Source organism: Elephas maximus, chromosome 1, assembly GCF_024166365.1.
Source record: "Elephas maximus indicus isolate mEleMax1 chromosome 1, mEleMax1 primary haplotype, whole genome shotgun sequence".
NCBI classification, from domain to species: Eukaryota; Metazoa; Chordata; class Mammalia; order Proboscidea; family Elephantidae; genus Elephas; species Elephas maximus.
Window position 1 is genome coordinate 102,963,748 of NC_064819.1, and position 20,691 is coordinate 102,984,438.

At 44.0% G+C, this 20,691-nt stretch overlaps 1 protein-coding gene across 1 annotated transcript; it reads right to left on the bottom strand.

Moving 5' to 3' along the window:
• Positions 1 to 1,775: 1,775 nt before the first annotated feature.
• SAYSD1 (SAYSVFN motif domain containing 1) lies at positions 1,776 to 11,401 on the bottom strand. Its single transcript, XM_049891311.1, has 2 exons — positions 11,131 to 11,401; positions 1,776 to 6,134 (listed from the first exon to the last, which is right to left on the bottom strand). The coding sequence occupies exons 1-2, from the start codon at positions 11,317 to 11,319 to the stop codon at positions 5,790 to 5,792; spliced, it is 534 nt and encodes a 177-aa protein (XP_049747268.1). The 5' UTR covers positions 11,320 to 11,401; the 3' UTR covers positions 1,776 to 5,789.
• Positions 11,402 to 20,691: the final 9,290 nt, after the last annotated feature.

A 20,691-nucleotide genomic window follows, 5' to 3' on the forward strand; every position in this document is an offset into this window, starting at 1 on the left:
AACCATGTAAAGTCCTAGTCTTTTCTCCCCACCAAGCTCAGATGTGGGTAAGCACAGTGCAACCTCCCTCAACTGCAACATTGCCTGCTACGTCTAGAGGGGGACTGTCTTATCTAAAAGTCTGAGGATAAATCACTTCTGGGAGCTTTCTGTCTTTCCCAGGGCCTCTGATGAGCCCTTTCCTCTGAGAATCTCGAAGCGAAAGGAAAGCCTGAAAAAGCCACACAAGTGGTTCAGATAAACATCCCAATGGGTTTTCCATGCCACATAAATTATCAAGAGTGATGTCAAGGGGACCCAGCATTTACAGCGGCAGCTCCATGCTACCCCCTGGTGGCAAGATGCTCCCTGGCATTCCTGGCCCCACCCTGCACACAGCTGGCTCTTGAAGCCCTTCAAGCACTCAGACTATGCAGAAGGTCAGTTATGTGCCCCGAGCACAGCCAAGCCCAGTGTGCTGACAAATATTTGCTAGAAAAAAGCTTAATAGTATGAGTAGCAGGAACCAAAAACACATAGTCAGAGTTTTACTTTCTCCTGCCCAGCTGAGGATCACTGGTCTCTGCCAATAATATTAACTTCCTAGGTTTTTATTTGTTTGGTTTTTAGCTCAGAGCTTTTGAGCCTAGTCAGAGTGCCTGGGCGGTGCAAATGGTTGAGGTGCTCAGCTGCCAACCAAAAGATGCCTTGGAGGAAAGGCCTGGCAATTTACTTCTAAAAAATCACCCACTGAAAACCCTACGGAACACAGTTCTACTCTGATACACATGAGGGCACCATGAGTTCGAGTTGACTGAAGCTAACTGGTTTTGGTTGTTATTCCAAAGATCAATCAAAAGGCAAATGTGGAAGACCTATATTCAGAGCACAACCTTAACAGCATGAAATAAACCCACTTTTTGATTATCGACATGGTTGGTTTCCAAAGACCAGGTCATTACGAAAAAATTGACGTTATGCAAAAGTGGAGGATGACCACATTCAATCACAAAATGGAGGATGACTACATCATTACATAACTGCCAAATTACATCATTACATAAGTGCCATACCACTGAGAATTACGGCCCAGCCAAGTTGACACATAACCTTAACCATCAGAGCCACTGCAATTCTGGCTGTGCACCTCTGCTTTTTTACTGCCAGATGTACATCATTAATGACCAAAATAGGCAGATAGTAGATTCTTTACTATTGTAAATGTGAAATGTTGGATAATGAGAGAGTAGTGAGGAGTAGGTGTGTACATGCCTGAGTCATCACTGGAAAACCTCAAGAGCTTTTGAGAAAGGTCACTGCACCCACCAACAGGGACACTCACCTCCCCACCCAGACCTTGTTGTTGTTGTTAGTTGCCGTCAAGTCCATTCTGATTCATGGTAACCCCACGTGGGCAGAACAGAACTGCCCCACAGGGGTTTCAAGGCTGTGTCCTTTGGGAAGCAGATCTCCAGGTCTTACTTCTAAGCCATCTCTGGATGGGTGTGAATCGCCAACGTTGCAGCTAGTAACGGTGCCTCAGCCATTTGCCTCACCCAGGGACTCCTCTCCAAGACCTGGAACCCTCAGAATAGGTCAGGGCTGGCGTGGAAGTGATTATGTCCCAGAGGTACAACTGGGATGATCTGGCCTGAAGAACCAGGGCTTTCAACTGGTTCATTCCAGTTCAACAACCCCTTCCCCGCCCCGCTGAGAATCTGCCTTTCCACCTTGGATATACTGAATCAGAATCTACATTTTATCAAGATCCCTGGTGATCCTTACATATCCCTGGGTTCTTGTTAAAATATAGATTCTGATTCAGTGTATCTGGGGTAGACATGCAAATTCTCAGCAGGGGTTCTAAGAGAGAACTTAGTAATGGTTTACCAGTCTGGAGGATGCCCCAGAGGGCTCTAGGTGCTCTATGTCCACTGAGATTACAAGTAATACCTGGGGCAGGTGGGCGGCAATAGGCAGGGGCTTAGTAAACATAACAGGCTTCCTAAGAAGTGCCTGAGTCTTGTACCTGGATTCTTCTCCTGTCAGGATCACTAGAAATAATCTTTAGTGAGAAATAAATGTGGCCCTGCCCATTTGACGGCATTTTCAGGCTCCTTCCAGCCCTTTAAGTCGAGGCTCATTAGCAGTCCCTGTGAATAGGCAAGACGTGATAATGTGAATAAAAGCAAAAACCAATTTACTTGTAAGGCTGGAACAGAAACGACCTCACCATGCCCGCGGCTATCACAGGGAGCGAACACACCCCTGGGGTTTCAAGTTCCCTGTTGACAGAAGGAGCCTTTAATGGAAGCTGTTCACTGGGCTAATGGTCAGGCCCTGAGTGGAAATTCTGAGATCCAGTTGGCCTTTCTACATTCACAAAATCAAGACTGCACCTTAAGCTTAATGGTCTGATAAGAACAGCAAATACAGACTGTCCTTTCCTCTCCTCCCTGCCAGGCACGTAATTGGCTCAACACCTACTTTTCCTACAAGTTAATGCTGTTAGTATATGAACCTTGGGAAGGGGTGAGCAAGGAGAGGGGCCAGAGCACGCCCAGGGAATCCCATGAAAGAAGGGCTTAAGTCATTAAGCATTATAAAAATTATAAACAGCTACATTTTCAAAAAACACTATTGAGGTCATCCATTCATAGGCTGAGTCTCTTCTATGCTTGCTTGAAGCTGAGAAGTCTCTACCTTGTTGAGATTACTTATTTGATCAAACCTCCCTAAATGAGAGTTATGAGCATTTTATTTTATGGGAAAGTTAGACTTAAACAATTTTTTAAATGCAAATTAATTCTTTCCTAGAACCATGTTTATTGCCCAGGGCAGTGCTAGAAAATTTTGATCGGGAGGATTTCACCTCTGTATTTGGCTTTTGTCCCTGAGTGGCATAAATAGTTTGCATTGGGCTATTAATCTAAAAGTTGGTGGTTTGAGCTCACCCAGTGGCAGTACTGTGGAAGAAAGTCCTGGTGATCTACTTCCATGAAGATTACAGCCAAGAACTCTATGAGCAGTTCTACTCTGTAACAGATGGTGTTGCCATGCGTCAGAATCAACTTGACAGCAACAGGTATTTGGCTTTTGTGAAACAGAAAATTCCTAGTAAAAGAAAGCCTTAAGAACAGAAATCAGAAAATAAAATCATGTATTTTAAATGCAACCAAAACTTTTACATTTAGTAGCAGTTCATCCCTGGTGGCGTAGTGGTTAAGTGCTACGGCTGCTAGCCAAAGGGTTGGCAGTTCGAATCCGCCAGGCGCTCCTTGGAAACTCTATGTGGCAGTTCTACTCTGTTCTACAGGGTCGCTATGAGTTGGAATCGACTCAACGGCACTGGGTTTGGGTTTGGTTTTGGTTTTAGCAGTTCATCCCAGTTTCTTCTATTTTCTACATGTCCAGTTCAAACAGAAGTCACAGAAGAGAAGACTGCTTTATGAGCCGGAAGGGACCTCCTGCTCAATTGGATGACCCTGAGATACAGCCAAACTCCCGAGCAACAAAGGGCTGGAATGGGGAGCAATGCATAGTAGGGGAACTTTCAACAAGGGCTGAGACGAAATGGAGTTGGCCGGCCACGAAATGTGATTCACTGAGAACATCTCTTCTGCACGCCTCCTAGATCCAAACTTATCTCGGTCTCTCACTGCTATCATTTGTTTCACTTTGCCCCCCGCACCCACTCCCAACTAGACTGTAGGCTCGAAAAACTGGAAATACATTGGCTTTTTTCATTATCGTATCTGAAGCGCCTGGTGGAGTAGCTGGCATTTAATTTTAAAAAGTTAAATTTAAATTCAGCCATGTAAAATTTTGCTATAAAAAGTGAATCTGGCCAGAAGGAACCAAAGAATTAACAATAGGCCTCTGTTAGGCTCAATAGCAGTGCCAGGTGCTCCGACTCACAGCGACCACATGTGCGTGCCCCACAGAGCAGAGGTGTGCCCCGCAGGGTTTTCAACAGCTGACTTTTTGGAAGTAAATTGCCAGGCCTCTCTTCTGAGGCACCTCTGGGTGGGCTTGAACCACCAACCTTTCAGTTGGCAGCTGAGCACGTTAACTGTTTGCACCACATCTAGGGAGTCTGTTAGGCTTAATCATGTCTCGTAGATATTAAAGTTTCTTTCATAATGTAAGAATTGACAGCTGGACTCCGAAGTTGCTAAACCTGCTGAAGGAATCATTATTTTCACAAAACCTCAGGTTTGGGAAAACTATTGCTTTAAAACTCTAGCCCTCTTATTCATCAGTATGATCCAGGAAGAAGGCTTTAATGGTTTGCTTGGCCCAATTTTAAGGAGCCCAAACTCCACCTGGAGCCCTGGTAGCACAGTGGTTAAGAGGTCAGTCTGCTAATCAAAAAGTCGGTCGTTCAAATCTACCAATGGCTCCTTGGAAGCCCTATGGGGCAGTTCTACTCTGTCCTATAGGGTCACTATGAGTAGGAATCGACTTGACAGCAACGGGCGTGTCTGCGTGTGAAACTCCACCTTTGTATTGAAGGAGGAAGGAACATAGAAATCATGTCTGATTATCACTATTTACATAGTTTCTCACCAGAGGCCCACAGGCATAGGGACTGCTAAAAAACTGTAAAGCCCTTAGGAAATAAGAAACAACCCACGCAGCCAACGAGTCTGGAATTCCACTTCCAGCCCTCCCCTTTGTACACACTCAAGGTTTTTTTTTTTTTTTTCTTGCTGAATTTATCGTTAATAACTACTTATCAAATCTGCCAATATTGACTATTTGAAATCTCTCCCCACACCTATCACGTAGGACTTTGCTTCTTCTTCTCTTCCTTTATTGAGTGGGGGCAGAATAACACGAGAGCAGAGCTGGTGATGGGTGGTAGGCACCTGTTTCTGAAAAGTACATGCTCTAACGATATTCTATTTTTCGATATCATTAACGAATAAAAAACCAAAAAACCCACTGCCACCAAGTTGACTCTGACTCATAGCGACCCTACAGGACAGAGTAGAACTGCTCCATAGAGTTTCCAAGGAGCGGCTGGTGGATTCAAACTGCCGACAGCCTGGTCAGCAACGGTAGCGCTTAACCACTACACCATCAGGGTTTCCTTAATGAATGAACAGCAAGAATTAAAGCAGGAAGCAAAACAAATAAAAAACAAAAACCCTGGCAACTTAAAACTTTTCAGGGGAAAAAAATGCTATAAATATTAAGAGTCCCTGGAAGGTGCAAATGGTCAACGCACTTGGCTGTTAACCCAAAGGCTGAAGGTTCAAGTTCACCGAAGTGCCTCAGAAGAAAGGCCTGGTGACCTGCTTCCAAAAAATCAGCCTCTGAAAACCCCATCTAGCACAATTCTACTCTGACACACACGAGGTCACCACAGGTCAGAGTTGACTTAATGGTAAATATTTTTAAATAAATATTAAAAGACGAAGAGAGCTTTACTTTAATGTACGGCCCTTATCATCATGTACCTAACCATTATATCACATAGCTGGATATTTTTAGCAGATAATTTCCACAATACCTGTTTAGTGATCTAAAATCATTTCTCTCAAATGAGACAAACAAGGCCCTTTCTCAAGTATGTAATTTTTACAAATTGCATCAGACAGTGAGTGTCTCTCAAGGGGTTTCAATAAAACCCAAGAGAAGTCCAAAGATAAAACTGCAGCAGCAGATCAGGGAAAGAATGCAGAACTGCGCGGTCACAGAGCTAACCCGCGAGCCGTCCTGAGTCTTGTGCACAGGAAGTCAAGTCTAGGCCTGAGGGCTAAGAGGACCGTGCTGAGGTTAGCTGCCGACAGCGGAGTGAGGTGCTATCTCCCCTCCAGGGGTCTTAACTGTAACTCCCGCTCAAGCTGCTCTGCAGTCAGGGTGCCCTGGATGGCTTCGCAGCCCGGGTTGAACACGGAGTAGGCACTCTTCTCTCCCGCCTTCTTCTCTTCAGGGCTTCGGGTCCCGACATACATCCAATAGAACAAGGACAGGATAAAATAAGCCAGGCCAAATTCCAGTTCCACAAATAGTCCCAGTAGGACCAACCAGAGAAGAACCTTCAAGACAGTGATATTGATCAGGAAAGACTGGTCGTGGCGAGGTGGCAGAGGAATGGCTATATTCTGTGGTGGCTGTGATGTGCTGCCTCCGGGCTGAGCTGCTTCCTAAGACAAACAAGCAAACAAAAATAAGAGTAAAGGGTAATGGAGCTGAGAGGATCAAAGGCAATCTGAAGAGGCAGTTCTCATTGCTCTAGGAAGGCTGCTGGCTCATTGATTTCTATTTTCTTGCCAACTCTCTAAAACAATCATGTCCAAAGAGCTTACGTGCCCTCCCCCCGCTGAATCAAAGCTGATGAGCACTTAGTGAGATGTGACCCAATAAAAACCGTACAGCATTCAGATGGATTCCCATCCATGGGAGGCATTTCTTCAGATTAGCCTGCTGCTAACAAAAATTCACTTGCACTCAATATAGAAACTCCCCAGGAGTAACTGATAATGGAACAGCCACGACATCTGTTTTACACAGAGTCAATAAATGCTTGTGGATTTGATTAGTTGAGCTAAGATTTTGTAAGTGACATAATTCTAAAATGGAAACAAAAATCTCTTTCACGTATTCGAAAAAAAAAAAAAGTCACTACTGTAGTCATTCCTGGTCCCTCTTACCTTTCCCTTCCCTACAACTACCCTACACAGGCCCTTATCACTCACACCAGGACCCAAGCACTGTGTCCTAACTGGTCTCTCCTCTCCCCAAACTATCTTACATGTTGTTGTTAGGTGCAGTTACCTCGATTCGGACTCACAGAGACGTCGATATGATAATCGACCCCACGTGACAGTGTAGAATTGCCCATAGAGTTTTCTTGGCTGTAATCTTCCTCTCACAGAGCTGCTGGGTGGGTTTGAACTGCCAACCTTTCGATTAGCAGCCAGGTACTTAACCGCTGCGCCACAAGGGCTCCTTTTTAAACCATCCTCCATACAACTGAATCAATCATCTTAAACACCCATCACCTCCTGCTCACAGACCTTCAACAAATTTTCATTGCCTACAAGCTAAAATCCAAGTCCCTTTGGCTGGAATCCAAGACCCTTCATTTAGTCAACAAATAGAAATGCCACCACCCAGACACCAAATGACTCAGCACTGAAGTGTCTCTCTTTTCGTGTATATCATATGCACCCCTAGATCATTTATAAGTACACCATGAGGCCACAGACTATCATTTCTATTCTTTGGTATCTCTAGAGCCAAATAGCACCCCATACGTAAATTCTCAACATACAGCCAAACTTTCAGTTCATTTCTTCAGTTAGATCCCCTATTCTTCTTCACTTGCAAATTTACAAGAGGACCGCAAATGTTGATTATATGGTCTGCTGATAAAAATGCTAGTCACCTAATGTATGGTGCCTAGGAACTTCCATCTGGTTAAAAACCTTTTTTAGCATCAACCTTGTAACTACTATCTCTTTAGCTAGGGAATTCTGATCGGACAGGCCCTTAAGATATCATCAGCACCACCGCCCACCTCCATATGTTAAATAAAGAAATGTCCTTTTCAGATCAGTGAGCATAATATTTCTTGAGCAAGAAAAGGAATGCATCAGGTTGGGAAGGGCTCTCTTGTCAGGGAACAGGACAGACCTTATGACCGCAGTTTCCTAGGCAAGTGGGGGAATGGTGCAAAAGGACAGCAGGGGGAGGGAGCAGGAACCAGCCACATGGGGCCAGGCAGGTTGCGATAAGGATTCTAGAAATGGGAGACCACTGAAGGTCTTAGTAGGGAACTAATACACATTTAAGACTGCCCCCGCTGCTGCTGCTGCCAAGTATAGAATAGGCTGCCAGAGAGCAGGAGTAGAAGTAGAGGGATCGTTAAGAGCTGATGCAGTGGCCCAGCAAGAGACGCCCATGCATAGATTAGGGTGGCAACAGAGAAATCGAAGAGAAATGATGGACACAGAATACATTTGGGGGATGGAACCAACTTAAAACTCACAGTAAACTGAATTGACTTTGTTATTTGGTGAGTATAAAAAGAAAAATGCTCACGGCTACCATTTATTGATTGCCTTCAAGACGCTTGATCTCCTGTAGTCCAGAAGACAGGCAATATTAGTCTTTATTTACTGATAAGGCCACATTGACAGATGAAGTAACTGCCCTAAAGTCATGCAGCTAGCGACAGGCAGAGATGAGGTTCACTCTTAGGGCAGTCACCTCCAAAGCCCTTTTTATTTAATTAGGGAGCTCCTGGGTGGTAAAAACTGTTAACACGCTCAGCTGCTAACCAAAGGGAGTCCACTCAGAGGCAACTTGGAAGAAAGGCCTGATGAGCTACTTCCAAAAATCAGCCACTGAAAACGTTATGGAGCATAGTTCTATGTGACACACATGGGGCCGCCATGAGTCGGAGTTGGCTCCATGGCAAACTCCATGTTTTTGTTCTAATGAGGGGCAGGAGAAGGGTTAGAGAGCTAGAAGGAGATGGAACGGAAGCAACTGGCAATGGGAACAAATGAGGGCGAGGAGGGAGGTGGAAATTCCCTGCCTCTTTTGGAGTTTGTTCTAGTACCAGTTCGCCTTCTGCAATACTTAAACCAGTAACAGCTCTGTGCAGAAGCGTTTATGGTCCTCACATCATAGGCAGGCAAAGCTTAGGGACGGCATTTCTATTCCTCAGATACCAAGCCACTTCCCACCTCGGGGCCTTGGCATTTGAGGTTCCCTCTGAGAGGAACACCCCCTTCCCCTGACTGGCTCCCTCTTCTCCTTCAAACCTCAGCAACAATGTCACCCAACATACCCTTGGCCCTGCTCCCAGATTTCTGCACAGTGGCTCCTGCTTGTCAAATGTCACCTCCTTATTGCAGCCTTCCCTGAACAACCAATTTAAAGTAACACTTTGCTCCCCTCACCCCCAATTCACTATCACAGTAGCCTAGATTTTCTTCCTTGGTAGCATTTAACATCTTGTTCTTTTATTTATTATCCTCCTTCTCTCCCCAGCCCAAACTCAAATCCAAGTTCTGTAGAGCACAGCCTTAATCTGCCTTTATCACACTGTCTCCCAGGACGTAGAGCTGTAGCTGGAAACACAGTGGGCATACGATAGGATTTTGTTGAATGAATGCATAAATGATGGTCAGGGAAAAGAAGAAATCAAAAATGGCTCCTAGATTTTAGAGAACAATGGAAGGCTGTGCTTAGCCAGGTGACTCTGAGGAAAGACAGTATTTGAGCAGTAAGTTTGGCTGAGCCAAGGTCTGGAGGCTAGGAGCGGCTAGATGTGTGGGGGAGGGACCCTGGGCCAGATGGAGCACTGGGTGCTTGGGTGGAATAAGGCTGTAGAGAAAGGCAGGGGGCTTCTGTAGGATTTAAAACAAACAAACAAACAAAAAGCTACAAGCATTTTTCTCCTTAATGTGGTCGAATTTTATTTTGGAGGGCTGGTTTTTCCCAAAAATAATTTATTAAGTACTGCCAGGGGTGGGGGTGGGGGGATGTGGATGCTTCCTGTCAATGACCTTCCAGAAGAAGCAATTGCAAATAGAAGGCTAAAGAAATCTCTGGCAAGCCACAGTGCGCCACCAAAACGATTAGGTGGAGATGGATGGAAAATGAGGGGGAAAAAAAAAAAACTTTAATGAGAATTTTCACACCAGAGCAAACCCAGGAATGGTGAGTCAATGAAAATGAGCTTAAGGCAGAGGCCCTTATGAAAAACACAGCAATTAATAAGGACCAACTTGATGCCCAGCATTTCCTTTCATCCTTTTGTCAGGACATCAGCTTTTGGGGTTTTAATAATGGAAGCTTTCTCCGAGTTCAGCTTGTCTGGGTCCAACTCAATGATCTCATATTGCTTTGGAAATGAGAGACGCACAGTCAAAACACTCATTGTGTGGGTTCGACATTGTTTTTAACTGCAGGGGGAAACAGAGCAGGGGAAATGGATTTTAAAAATCTGAAGCAATTGTTGTGCTCAGTAAGCTCTAATCAACAATAAAGCTATCCAAAGGCAACTGAGACAAACTGCACGCAAGGAAATGGATTGTTTGAACCCTGTTGCACTCTTTTTACCTTTTTTACAAGTCAGTTGGAACCCTGGGTATTATGGAGAATAAAGTTCCTCCGGATTAAAAAAAAAAAATTCCTAATATCACATTGTTCAATTATAAATGAAATGAAGGGAAATGATTTTAAGGGAACAACGCGCTTTTGTTCCAGCACATTTTTATTTTGAAAAGGAATTTTTTTAAGGAATAAAGACCTCACCGTTTCAAAGCACCGACTTTCCCTTGATAATGTTTTGTTCTGTTTTCCCATATTGACACTGCAATCTCACAGAGAAATCACCTTACCACTTAACTCATGAATGAAAACTAAACGAAGCCATTAAGAGATGTGACTTATTTTCATTTGCAAAATACAAGGGATACAAAAAAAATAAAACTAAGGGTTAAAAGGCTATCATATTATTCCAAATCCTGTTCTCTCCTCGAACATTCACTACAGAACCTAAATAAGTTTCTCTAGTCCAACAGCAATGAACAAGCACGTGTCGCCACTGGCAGTAACAGCTATACACTTCTGCAAGTTTTGTATTTAAACCCCGTTTCTAAAGCACAGGCTATTTGGCCTACTGGCTGCATGCGTCCCAGGTGTGAATCAAATGAAGCCTTAATTACTGCCACTTTTTATCAGTATCCAATTAGACCCTCTACCCTCCATTAGCAGAGGGCTGTGGCTCAATACGGTTATCTGGGGAGGTTTCCCAAAGCCACAGGGCATCACAACGATAACTCAACTCGCTGTAGATAATTAAAGTGCAGAGATGATTTCTTCCAAGACCCTAGACCCTGCCTGGAAAGAAAATGTCAAAGCCACGTAACAGTGCTGACACCCCTGGCAGGAAGCGCCAGGTCCAGACCCCGGAAACTCGGGGCGGGGGGGGGGGGGTGGGTGTGCGTGCAGTCACGTGGTAGAGCGGGGGCCTCTCCTCGGGCGGGGGCGGGGCCTCTCCTCGGGCGGGGGCGGGGCCTCTCCTAGGGCGGGGCGGAGCGGGGCCTCGGCCAGAGTTTCCAGTGAGTCTGTGACGGTTGCACAGAAAACCAGGTCTTGGGGATGTGACCTCCTTTGTCTCACCTGAGCGTGGCTAGGTTGGGCCCGCGAGCTCGCGGGCCTCGCTTTCCACACCAGGAACCGCTTTAGCCAGCCCGGGGATGCTTCCGCCTTCTCTCCCGAGGTTTGTGAGCTCTGGTTTGAGGTGTTGGGTCCGGCTGTCAGCCCGGCCCGTTTTCGGGCGGCGCGGAAGTCCGCTAACCGCTGTTCCATGGCGCGCGCCCCTCTCCCCGCGCACCCGGGAGCGCGCGCGCCCGCCGACGTCTTCCTCCCACTTTGCTTAGAGCCGCACCCTCGTGCGCCTGCGTGGCAGCGGCTCTTGGCTGCGCGTGCGCAGTGTTGTGGCCCGGGCCAAGTATCTTTGAGTGTTTTGTCTCCTGTGATTATGACGTCCAGTAGGTCATATCCGTACCCATAATAGTCTCGTGAAACGCACATGGACATTGGGTCCACATCCTCATGCTGCAGTTAGAAATCTAAAGCATAAAGACTGTCCCGTTGTTTATCTGGCCTGAGGCTCCATTGACGGAATCTCCTGAGGGCCCTGGTCCACAAAAGGTAGAGCATCCTTGGCTGTTGAGCGCTTATTTGGACACCAGTGCTGAACACCCAATTGAGAGTGTGATCCCAGGACATGGAAGAAAGCCCAGGACTTCTCTGAGAAGTCGTGGTGTTAGAAGGAAGACAGTGTGCATCCTATTTTCCTCTTATCAGGGTATGCCAACTGTAGGTACTTGAAGGGTTACTTTCCCACACCTTGTGTACCAGGCTCTGCAGACCTTTATCGTTGCTCTTACCACACTGGAAAATAACCTGTTAATGTGTTTAGATAGTTCAGAAACTCTTATTTATTTATTTTTTTATCAGGGTGCAACTTAAAATGCACATGCCTTAAGTGTATAGTTCAATAGAGTTGTACTTATATATGCATCTATATGACCACCGCGTAGATAAAGAACATTTCCAATACCCCAAGGGCTCTTTTGAACTATCACCTGATCAGGAACCGCCCAAAAGGTAACCATCATTCAATTCAGGTCAGGAACTGTTTCATATATTTTTTAAAGCTCCAGCATCCAGCTAAGGAGCCCTGGTGGGGCCATGGTTAAAGTGCTTGGCTGCTAACCAGAGGTCTGAGGTTTGAACCCACCAGCTGCTCTGCGGGAGAAAGGGGTGGCAGTCTGCTTCTGTGAAGATTTACAGCCTTGAGGCATTTCTGTTGTGTCCTATAGGATGGCTATGGGTGAGAATTGACTCAATGGCAATGGGTTTGGTGTGGGTTTAGCATCTAGCTGCATGTCTGTCACATAACTGAGACTCATATTGATTGGATCTTGCTGAGTTTGAGTCAGGCACTAGACAAACTGGAGTCTTTCACTCAACAAATATTTGAGAGTCTGCTATGTGTCAAGTATTGTACCAGGCACTAGGGATGCCGCAATGAGTGAAACAAAGACCCCTGTTTCCAAAGGGGAAGATAGATGATAAGGAAATATATACCTCACTAATGTAATTTCCAGTATTGATTAGTACTATGAAGAAAAAAAACAAAGTAAAGAATGGAAGTAGTGGAGCTGTTTAGAGCCAACTACCAGGGAAAGACATTTGAGCAGGAGACCTAAATGAAATGAGTGAGTGAGACGTGGATACCTGGAGAACAGTGTTCAGGCAGAAGAAACAGCAGGTACAAAGATCCTGAGACCCTGCCCTGACAGGGAGCACATCAGAGAATCCCTGATGGAGCAGGAGAACAGTGGGATGCAGATCTCAAATTCTTATAAAAAGACCAGGCTTAATGGTCTGACTGAGACTAGAGGGACCCTGAAGGTCACGGTTGCCAGACCCTTTGTTAGCCCAAGACGGGAACCGTCCCCAAAGCCAACTCTTCAGACAGGAATTGGACGGGAACATAAGATAGATAATGATACTGGTGAGGCTTGAGCTTCTTGGCTCAAGTTAGACACGTGAGACTATGTGGGCAACTCCTGTCTGGAGGTGAGATGAGAAGGCAGAGGAAGACGAGCTGGTTAAATGGACACGGGGAGTACAGGGTGGAGAGGAGGAATGTGCTGCCTCATCATGGGGAGAGCAGCTAGGACTACATAGCAAGGTGTGTATAACTTTTTCTATGAGAGACTCACTTGATTTGGAAGCTTTCACTTAAAGCACAATAAATAAATTAAAAAAAAAGATCCTGAGACCTTAAGTAGTATCCTTGACCTGCTCATAGAACATCGGGAGGCCAGTATGACTGGGGCAGAGTGAAGAAGGGAGAGAATTGTAGAAGATAAAGATGCACAGGTAGCCAGGGGGCAGATGATGTAAGGCCTCACAGGCTATGGTGAAGATCCTGCAATTTTTCTAAGCATGATGGGGAGCGATTAGATGCTTTTTATCAGGAGACAAGATATGACATATTCTTTTAAATTTTTATTGTGGTTTAAATGAAAGTTTACAAATCAAGTTGGACTCTCATACAAAAATTTATAAACATCTTGCTATATACTCCTAATTGCTCTCCCCCTAATGAGACAGCACACTCCTTCTCTCCACTCTCTCTCCTCGTGTCCATTCGGCCAGCTTCCGACCCCATCTACCCTCTCATCTCCCCTTCAGACAGGAGATGCCAGTATAGTCTCATGTGTCTACTTGTTCCAAGAAGCTCATTCTTCACCAATATCATTGTCTATCCCATAGTCCAGCCCAATCCCTGACTGAAGAGTTGGCTTTGGGAATGGTTCCTGTCTTGGGCTAACAGAAGGTCTGGGGACCATGACCTCTGGGGCCATTCTAGTCTCTATCAGACCACTAAGAAGATATGACATATTTTTAAAGGATGACATTGACTGCTGGGAGTGAGGTATTGGAAAAGTGCAAGAACAGAAGAAGGAAAACCAGTTAGGAGCAAATACAGTAGTATAAGATTATGGTAGTTTGGGCTAGAATAGTAGTAATGAGGTGGTGAGAACTGGTAAGATTCTGAATATATTTTGAAGATAGTCAACAGGATATGCTGATTGATTGGATGTAGAGTGTGAGAAAAATTGAAATCAAGAATGACAGATTTCTGCCCACCCCCATCTCTCCCCCCCCCGCCCACACACACACATACACTGATCAACCATTTGATTACTGGAGCCATTTACTGAAATGGGGAAAGACTAGGAAGAGAGGATTATGGAGTAAACATGGATTCTTGGTTGACAGTGTTTTTCTTCGAGCAATTTTAATATACTATCCTACTGCCTTCTGACCTCCATTTTTTCATTGAGAAGCCAGCTGTTAATCTTATTGGGGTTCCCTAGAACATTTCCTTTGAAGTCCTCTGTGTGCTTGTGTGTCCATTACTGACTCCTTCCCCACCCCCACCCTCAGAAGTAACCACTATCTTGAATTGTGTGTTTTTCACATCTTTGTTTTCTTCATAGTTTTATCATCTAGATACATATATCCTTCTTATTTTTCATATTTTTTTTAATCCATATAAAATTTATTTTTGTGTATGATGTGAGAATGGAGTCCCTGGCTGGCCCAAATGGTTAAGTGGTCCACTACTAGCCAAAAGGTTGTGATTCAAACCTACCCAGGGATGCCTTGGAAGACAAGCCTGGCAATCAGCCTCCCAAAGGTCACAGCCTTGAAAACCCTATGGAGCAGTTGTATTCTGTACACGTGGGGTCACCATGAGTCAAGATCAACTTGACAGCAACGAACAACAAAACAACAATGGTGTGAGATAGGGATCTAATATGGATATCCAGTTGTGTAAATATCGTTTATTGAATAATCTATCCATTTTCCCACTGATCTGGAATGCCAGGTCTTTCATGTGTTAGTCTTTTACGTACACAAGAATCTGTCTCTAGGCTGTAGTTTGTTTTAGATCTAGTAGTCTATCCATATACCAAAACCCCATTGTCTTAATTACTGTAGCTTTATTAGTCTTGATATCTAGCGGGGAAAGTATTCCTTGTAGTATTTCATCTTCGTGAGTGTTTTCACTGTTCTTAGGCCTTAAATCTTTCATATACATTTTAAAATCAGCTTACCAAATTCCACGAAAAGTCTTACATTGAAGAAATGGGTTACTTTGGGAAGTAGTGACAACTTTACAATACTAAATTTTCCTATCCATTTATGTGATGTGTGTCCCCATTAACTTAAGTCTTCCGTAACATCTTTCAATAAAATTTTATTATTTTGTACATACAGCTTCCGCATACCTTTTGTTAGATTTATTCCTAAGTGCCTTATATTTTTATGCTATTTTAAATGGTTACCTTTTTTCTTTATTATATTTTCTAACCATCTGTTACTAGTGTAACTGGCTTTTGACTCTGGTAAACTATCAAAAATTTTAATTATCTGTAGAAAGGAGTTTTCTGTAAAGACTACAGTATCATTTGTGAATAATGACAGATTTATTTCACCATTTTCAATCATTAAAGCTTGTATTTTTTTTTTTCTTTTTTTACTGCCCTTGCTAGGGCTTCCAGTACAGTGTTGGGTAGATGTGTTCATGGTGGACATCTTTGCCTTATTCTCGAGTTTAAAGGGAAAGTTTTTACAATTTAATTTTGAAGTTTACTGTAGGTTTATTGTAAATACTTTTTGTCATATTAAGATCTTTTTAATTCCTAGTTGCTGAACTTTTCTGTATCATATATGAGAATTTTATTAAATGCTTTTTCGGCATCAATTGAGACTGACGTTCTTTTTCCTTTAATCTATTAATGTGGTGAGTTACATTAATAAGTATTCTATTTTTAAACCATCCCTGCATTCCTGGAATAAACCAAATTTAATCACTTTATAAATTACATATTAAAAGCTAGATTCAGTTTGATAATATTTTGTTTAGGAATTTTATATCTATTCATTAATGCTGTTTTCCTATAATTTTCATGTACTGCCCTTGACAGTTTTTGGTTTCAGAGTTATATTAACTTCATGAAATAAATTGAAGGGTGCCCCCTCCTTTTTTCCTCCCTTTTCTAGAAGTGTTTGAATAAAGTAGGATTAACTATTTCTTGAATGTTTGGTAGGAATTAGTAGTAAAACCGTCTGGACCTTGTGTTTCTTGAATCAGATAAATCAATACAAGCCACAATTAAGTGGATTCATAGCTGGTTGACACAGATTTACCCAAAAAGTGTTAAGAAAGGATTAGACTCAGTCTTTCCTGTCTGATCTTTTTAGGACTGGCTTGGATGAAAATGTAAAAGGCAATTTATCATATTTTCAGGTGATGGAAATTTGGGAGGGATGGTCTACAATTATGTCTTCAGTGTAAAAAAATGTGGAATGATTTTTTGTTCAGTTATTCATGTTTAAAAAGTTGTGGAGGTGCTCAGAGGGAATGCTGCCTCCTTCTAAATTTACATCTGTGTTTTTACGTTTTTGCTTTTGTTTCTTAATCGTTGCCTCGAGCGTACTTTATTTCAATGGGACCTGGAGCTTTTCACTGACCGCTGGCCAGTTATGTGAGGTGGGGTATGTAGCAGATGCTTTATATGCTACAGCAAATCCCATTGTCATTGGGAGGGAGGACCTTATCAACCCCAGCCCCAACCTCTCCTGTTCTCTTTGGTGCCCTGCAGGCACCATGTGTAAAATTTTGAGCACTGCGTTTTATATGACAAGCCAAAGAATAATTTGGAAGTTAGTGCCTGGGATAGTGATGGGTCTAGACTAGGGTTTCTCAGCTTTGGCACTTACAGCATTTTCAGCCAGATAATTCTCTGTTGTGGAAGGCTGTCCTGTGTATTGTAGGATTCTTAGCGGCATCCCTGGCCTCTACCCAATAAATATCAGTAGCCTCCCAACCCCAGTTGAGTTGTGACAACCACAAATGTCTCCAGACATTGCCAAATGCCTCCGGGCACAGGGGTGAGGGGGGTTTGCCCCAAGTTGAGACCCAGTGGTCTAGAGACCGTATCACAGTAGGAGTAGTTAAAGGCAGTAGATGATTCGGGGCAGTAAAAGTCATGGTGAAAACATACCGGCTGGTTTTAGAAACTGTACTAAAAGGGCTATTGTGAAGGAGTTGGAGATTATTCTGTGGAACTCCAAAGGGCAGAACTAAGGCCATAGGTGTACATTACAAGGTGACAGATGTCGAATCTAGAAAAAAGAGATTTTGCAGCATGTATTTTTTTTTTTTTCTAGCAACAGAATGGGCTGCCTTACAGAGCAGTGAGCTCCCTGACACTAGCAGCATTCAAACAGAGGCTGACTGATGAGGGATGTTGGAGAGGGGATTTCTGAACTGCGGAGGGGTGATTACTACATCCCTTTCAACTGGAGAATGTATGTTTCAATCCAAGAAGAGGCAACTGGGATGGGAGAACACTAGCGGCGTTAAGCTTAGAAAGTATAGCAGGAAGTATGGGTCCCCTGGCCATATCCCTTCAGATCTCACTGTTGCTGTACATGCGGATGACTTGTTTCTAGGAGAACCTGAGGGCTTTCCCTAGCTGCAGGAGTGTGTTTAACTAGTATATGAGGCAGGTTAGTAGTGCTGATTTCGGATGGCTGTCGGTGGATAAATACCCCAGCTCCCTCTCTTCTCATGGGGGATGACTCTGAGGTGTTTCTCCCTGAGGTCTTTGCCCACAGCAGTCCCTTCTAATTAAGGTACCCTATATCTCCTTTCTTCACTGTCCTGTTCCCCTGCAAGTGCTCCCTGGAGTCATTTCCCCAGCAAACCTCTTGCATTAAAATCTTTACCTCAGGATCGGTCTGCTTCCAAGAGAATCTAAGCTAAGACAGAGGGCCTATGTTCTTGCTAATGGGAAGGGAAGTAAACTAGAGGGCTGGTTGATATTTCACATTTATTAGACCTCTATCTTGAATTTATAAGCAGGTAAAACAGGGCTTTAGAAAGGAAGTGCAAATTAAGAAGCTAAGGAAAGAGAAAAGAAGGACCACGGGGTTTGAACCAAGGCAGCATGTTCTTGACAGCTTCTGGGGAGGTGATTTGCCAACGCTTTATGTTGAGCTCTGGAGAGAACTTTAGAGACCATTCAGTCAGTAAATGTTGATTGAATACCTGCTATATGCCAGGCCCTCTGCCAGGCTCTGAGGATACAGAGGTGAATCGAATACAGTCCCAGCCCTTAGAAGTTCAAGGCCTAGTTGAGGAGGCACACTCGTTAACAGACAATTACAACACAGAGAATGGAGCCCTGGTGGTGCAATGGTTAAGCACTTGGCTGCTAACCGAAAGATTGGTGGGTTTGAACCCACCTAGCGGCTCTGCAGAAGAAAGACCTAACAACCTGCTCCTGTAAAGATTCCAAAAACCAAAGCCAAACCCGTTGTCGTCGAGTTAATTCTGACTCATAGTGACCCTATAGGACATAGTAGAACCGTCCCATAGGGTTTCCAAGGAGTCGCTGGTGGATTTGAACTGCTGACCTTTTGGTTAGCAGCTGAGCCCTTAACCACTGTGCTACCAGGGCTCCCCTGTAAAGATTACAGCCTAGAAAACCCTATGGGGCAGTACTACTCTGTCATGTGGGGCTGTTATGAGTCAGAATCAACTCAGTGGCCCCCAACAACACAGAGGTCTGAGGGAACAGAGGAGGAGGAAGAGCCCTAACTCAGGCTGGGGAGCAGTCCAATTTCTTCAGATTTACATATGGGGAAACTGAGTCCCAGAGAGGAAAAGCTGATGAGGTTATGTAACTGGCTGTAGACAATAAACATTTCTGGCGATAGTTCAATTCTTTACAGCATTATTTTGCATTTGCATCGGAGGGTACTGCTGCAGACCCCCTTCCCCTACCTGCTCTTGGGTTGGTGGTCACACGGCTTTTGTCTGACGTCTACTGCTGGTTTACACTTTGCCTTTTCATGTTCCCCCAACTACCGGGGTTTTGTGTTCCAAAAGAGTCAGGAGCCTCTGCTGTTTTCTCCCAGTCAGACCTGCCCAGGCGCTGAAGCTTCCTCAGTTCCCTCTTCTGCATCTCCGTAACTCCCTGTAGCATCCAGAATCTCAAGTGGTGACAATTTTCCGCCCACCTGACATCCATCACTTCCAGGTTCCATTGTGCTTAGCTTTGATGTTCAGATAAGTACCTCCTGTGGCTTACAGGACAGGTGATTAGACAACATCTACCAAATTACAGCAAAAATAATCTATATGTAAATCCCATCCCAAAACTCTCCAAAAGTATTTGGAAAAGAAGAACCTCTTTGCAAGTTGAGATTACTAATAAAGAGAGCAATAGGTTTTGTGTGTTTCAAACGAGCCTACTGCTTCATGGTTATGTATGGGAGTAAAGTTGGAAGAAAGGAAATTTTGTGCTCTTTAAAGTTCTTGGAAGAAATGGGCCATTTCCCTACAAATATATACACATACACTCAGAGCAGTATATTTCCCGAATCCTGACAAATTCGGCTACTCTGGGAACTCCCTCAGCCCTTTTATTTTTTCCCCAACCATTGACCTTCCAGAGTCTTGCATGAAATGCCAGGATTTGGGCCCAAATGGACCCATCTTTCATCCTAACAGCATTAGCTGCTGCTGAAGCTCAGAGGCAAAACTGGCCCCATCTGTGTGACTTAGCATCGGGAGCACTGCCTAAGGGCCTTGGCCCCTGATTCTCTACCCTTTTGTGGCCTGCTCAGCTATTAGTCATTTCAGTGCTCTAAACCCCAGGGAGCCATTATTGTATCTGTAGTCAGGTAGACGTGATGCCGGGGAAGTGAGACGATTCCTACCCAACGTTAGTCCTATTTTCAACTTGCGTGTTACTTTTTCTACACCTGTTTCCTATGGAAAAACATTTCCTATCTCTGAGTTCATCCCTTTAAAAAAAGAAATTTTTTTTCTTAACCTTGAGATCAATTGTATAATTCATCACCAAAACAAATACTTGTTGAGCTCTAATAATAGCCTACCTTTGTGGAGTGCTTAATATATGCCAGGCACTGTGCTAACACTTGAAAACTGTTGTGCGCTTTACTTTCTCAGCAAGCTCTCTGGAAGGCACTTGGAGATTAAGTAATTCAGTGTCACACAGCAAGCACCTAGCTGGGCCAGGAAGTGAACCCAGAGAATCTGACTCCGGAGCGCATGGATCCACTACTCTGCCTCCTTCTATGTGCAGGCCACTTTCAAGGTGCTGGGAATACAAACAGATACAAGTTGTGATCCTTGACCTCCAAAAAATTTACAAACTTTTAGGGAAGATGAAACCAGAACATGAAATGATAAATAACAGCAGACACTATCCGCTAAGCATCATCGGTGGAACAGACAAGACAGGAACTTACCGGGCAGAAGAATTGCTCATTGAGGGTAAGAGTGGCCTAAAAGACTCCATGGAGAAGCATGGTACTTGACTGACCTTGAATGATGAGTAGGACTTAAGTAACCTGAGCAAAAAAAAAAGAGAGGAGGAATTTAATCAAGGTAAAGAGTACTTTGAAGACATGGGTTCTAGTCCTAGCTCTGGCATTATCTATGCTACCATATGACAGTCACTCATTCTCTAATTTTTTTCTTTGATCAGGTCTTTATTCAAAATAATCTGTCCAGAATGATTTGACTTGTATGGAATAAGCAAATTTAAGAGT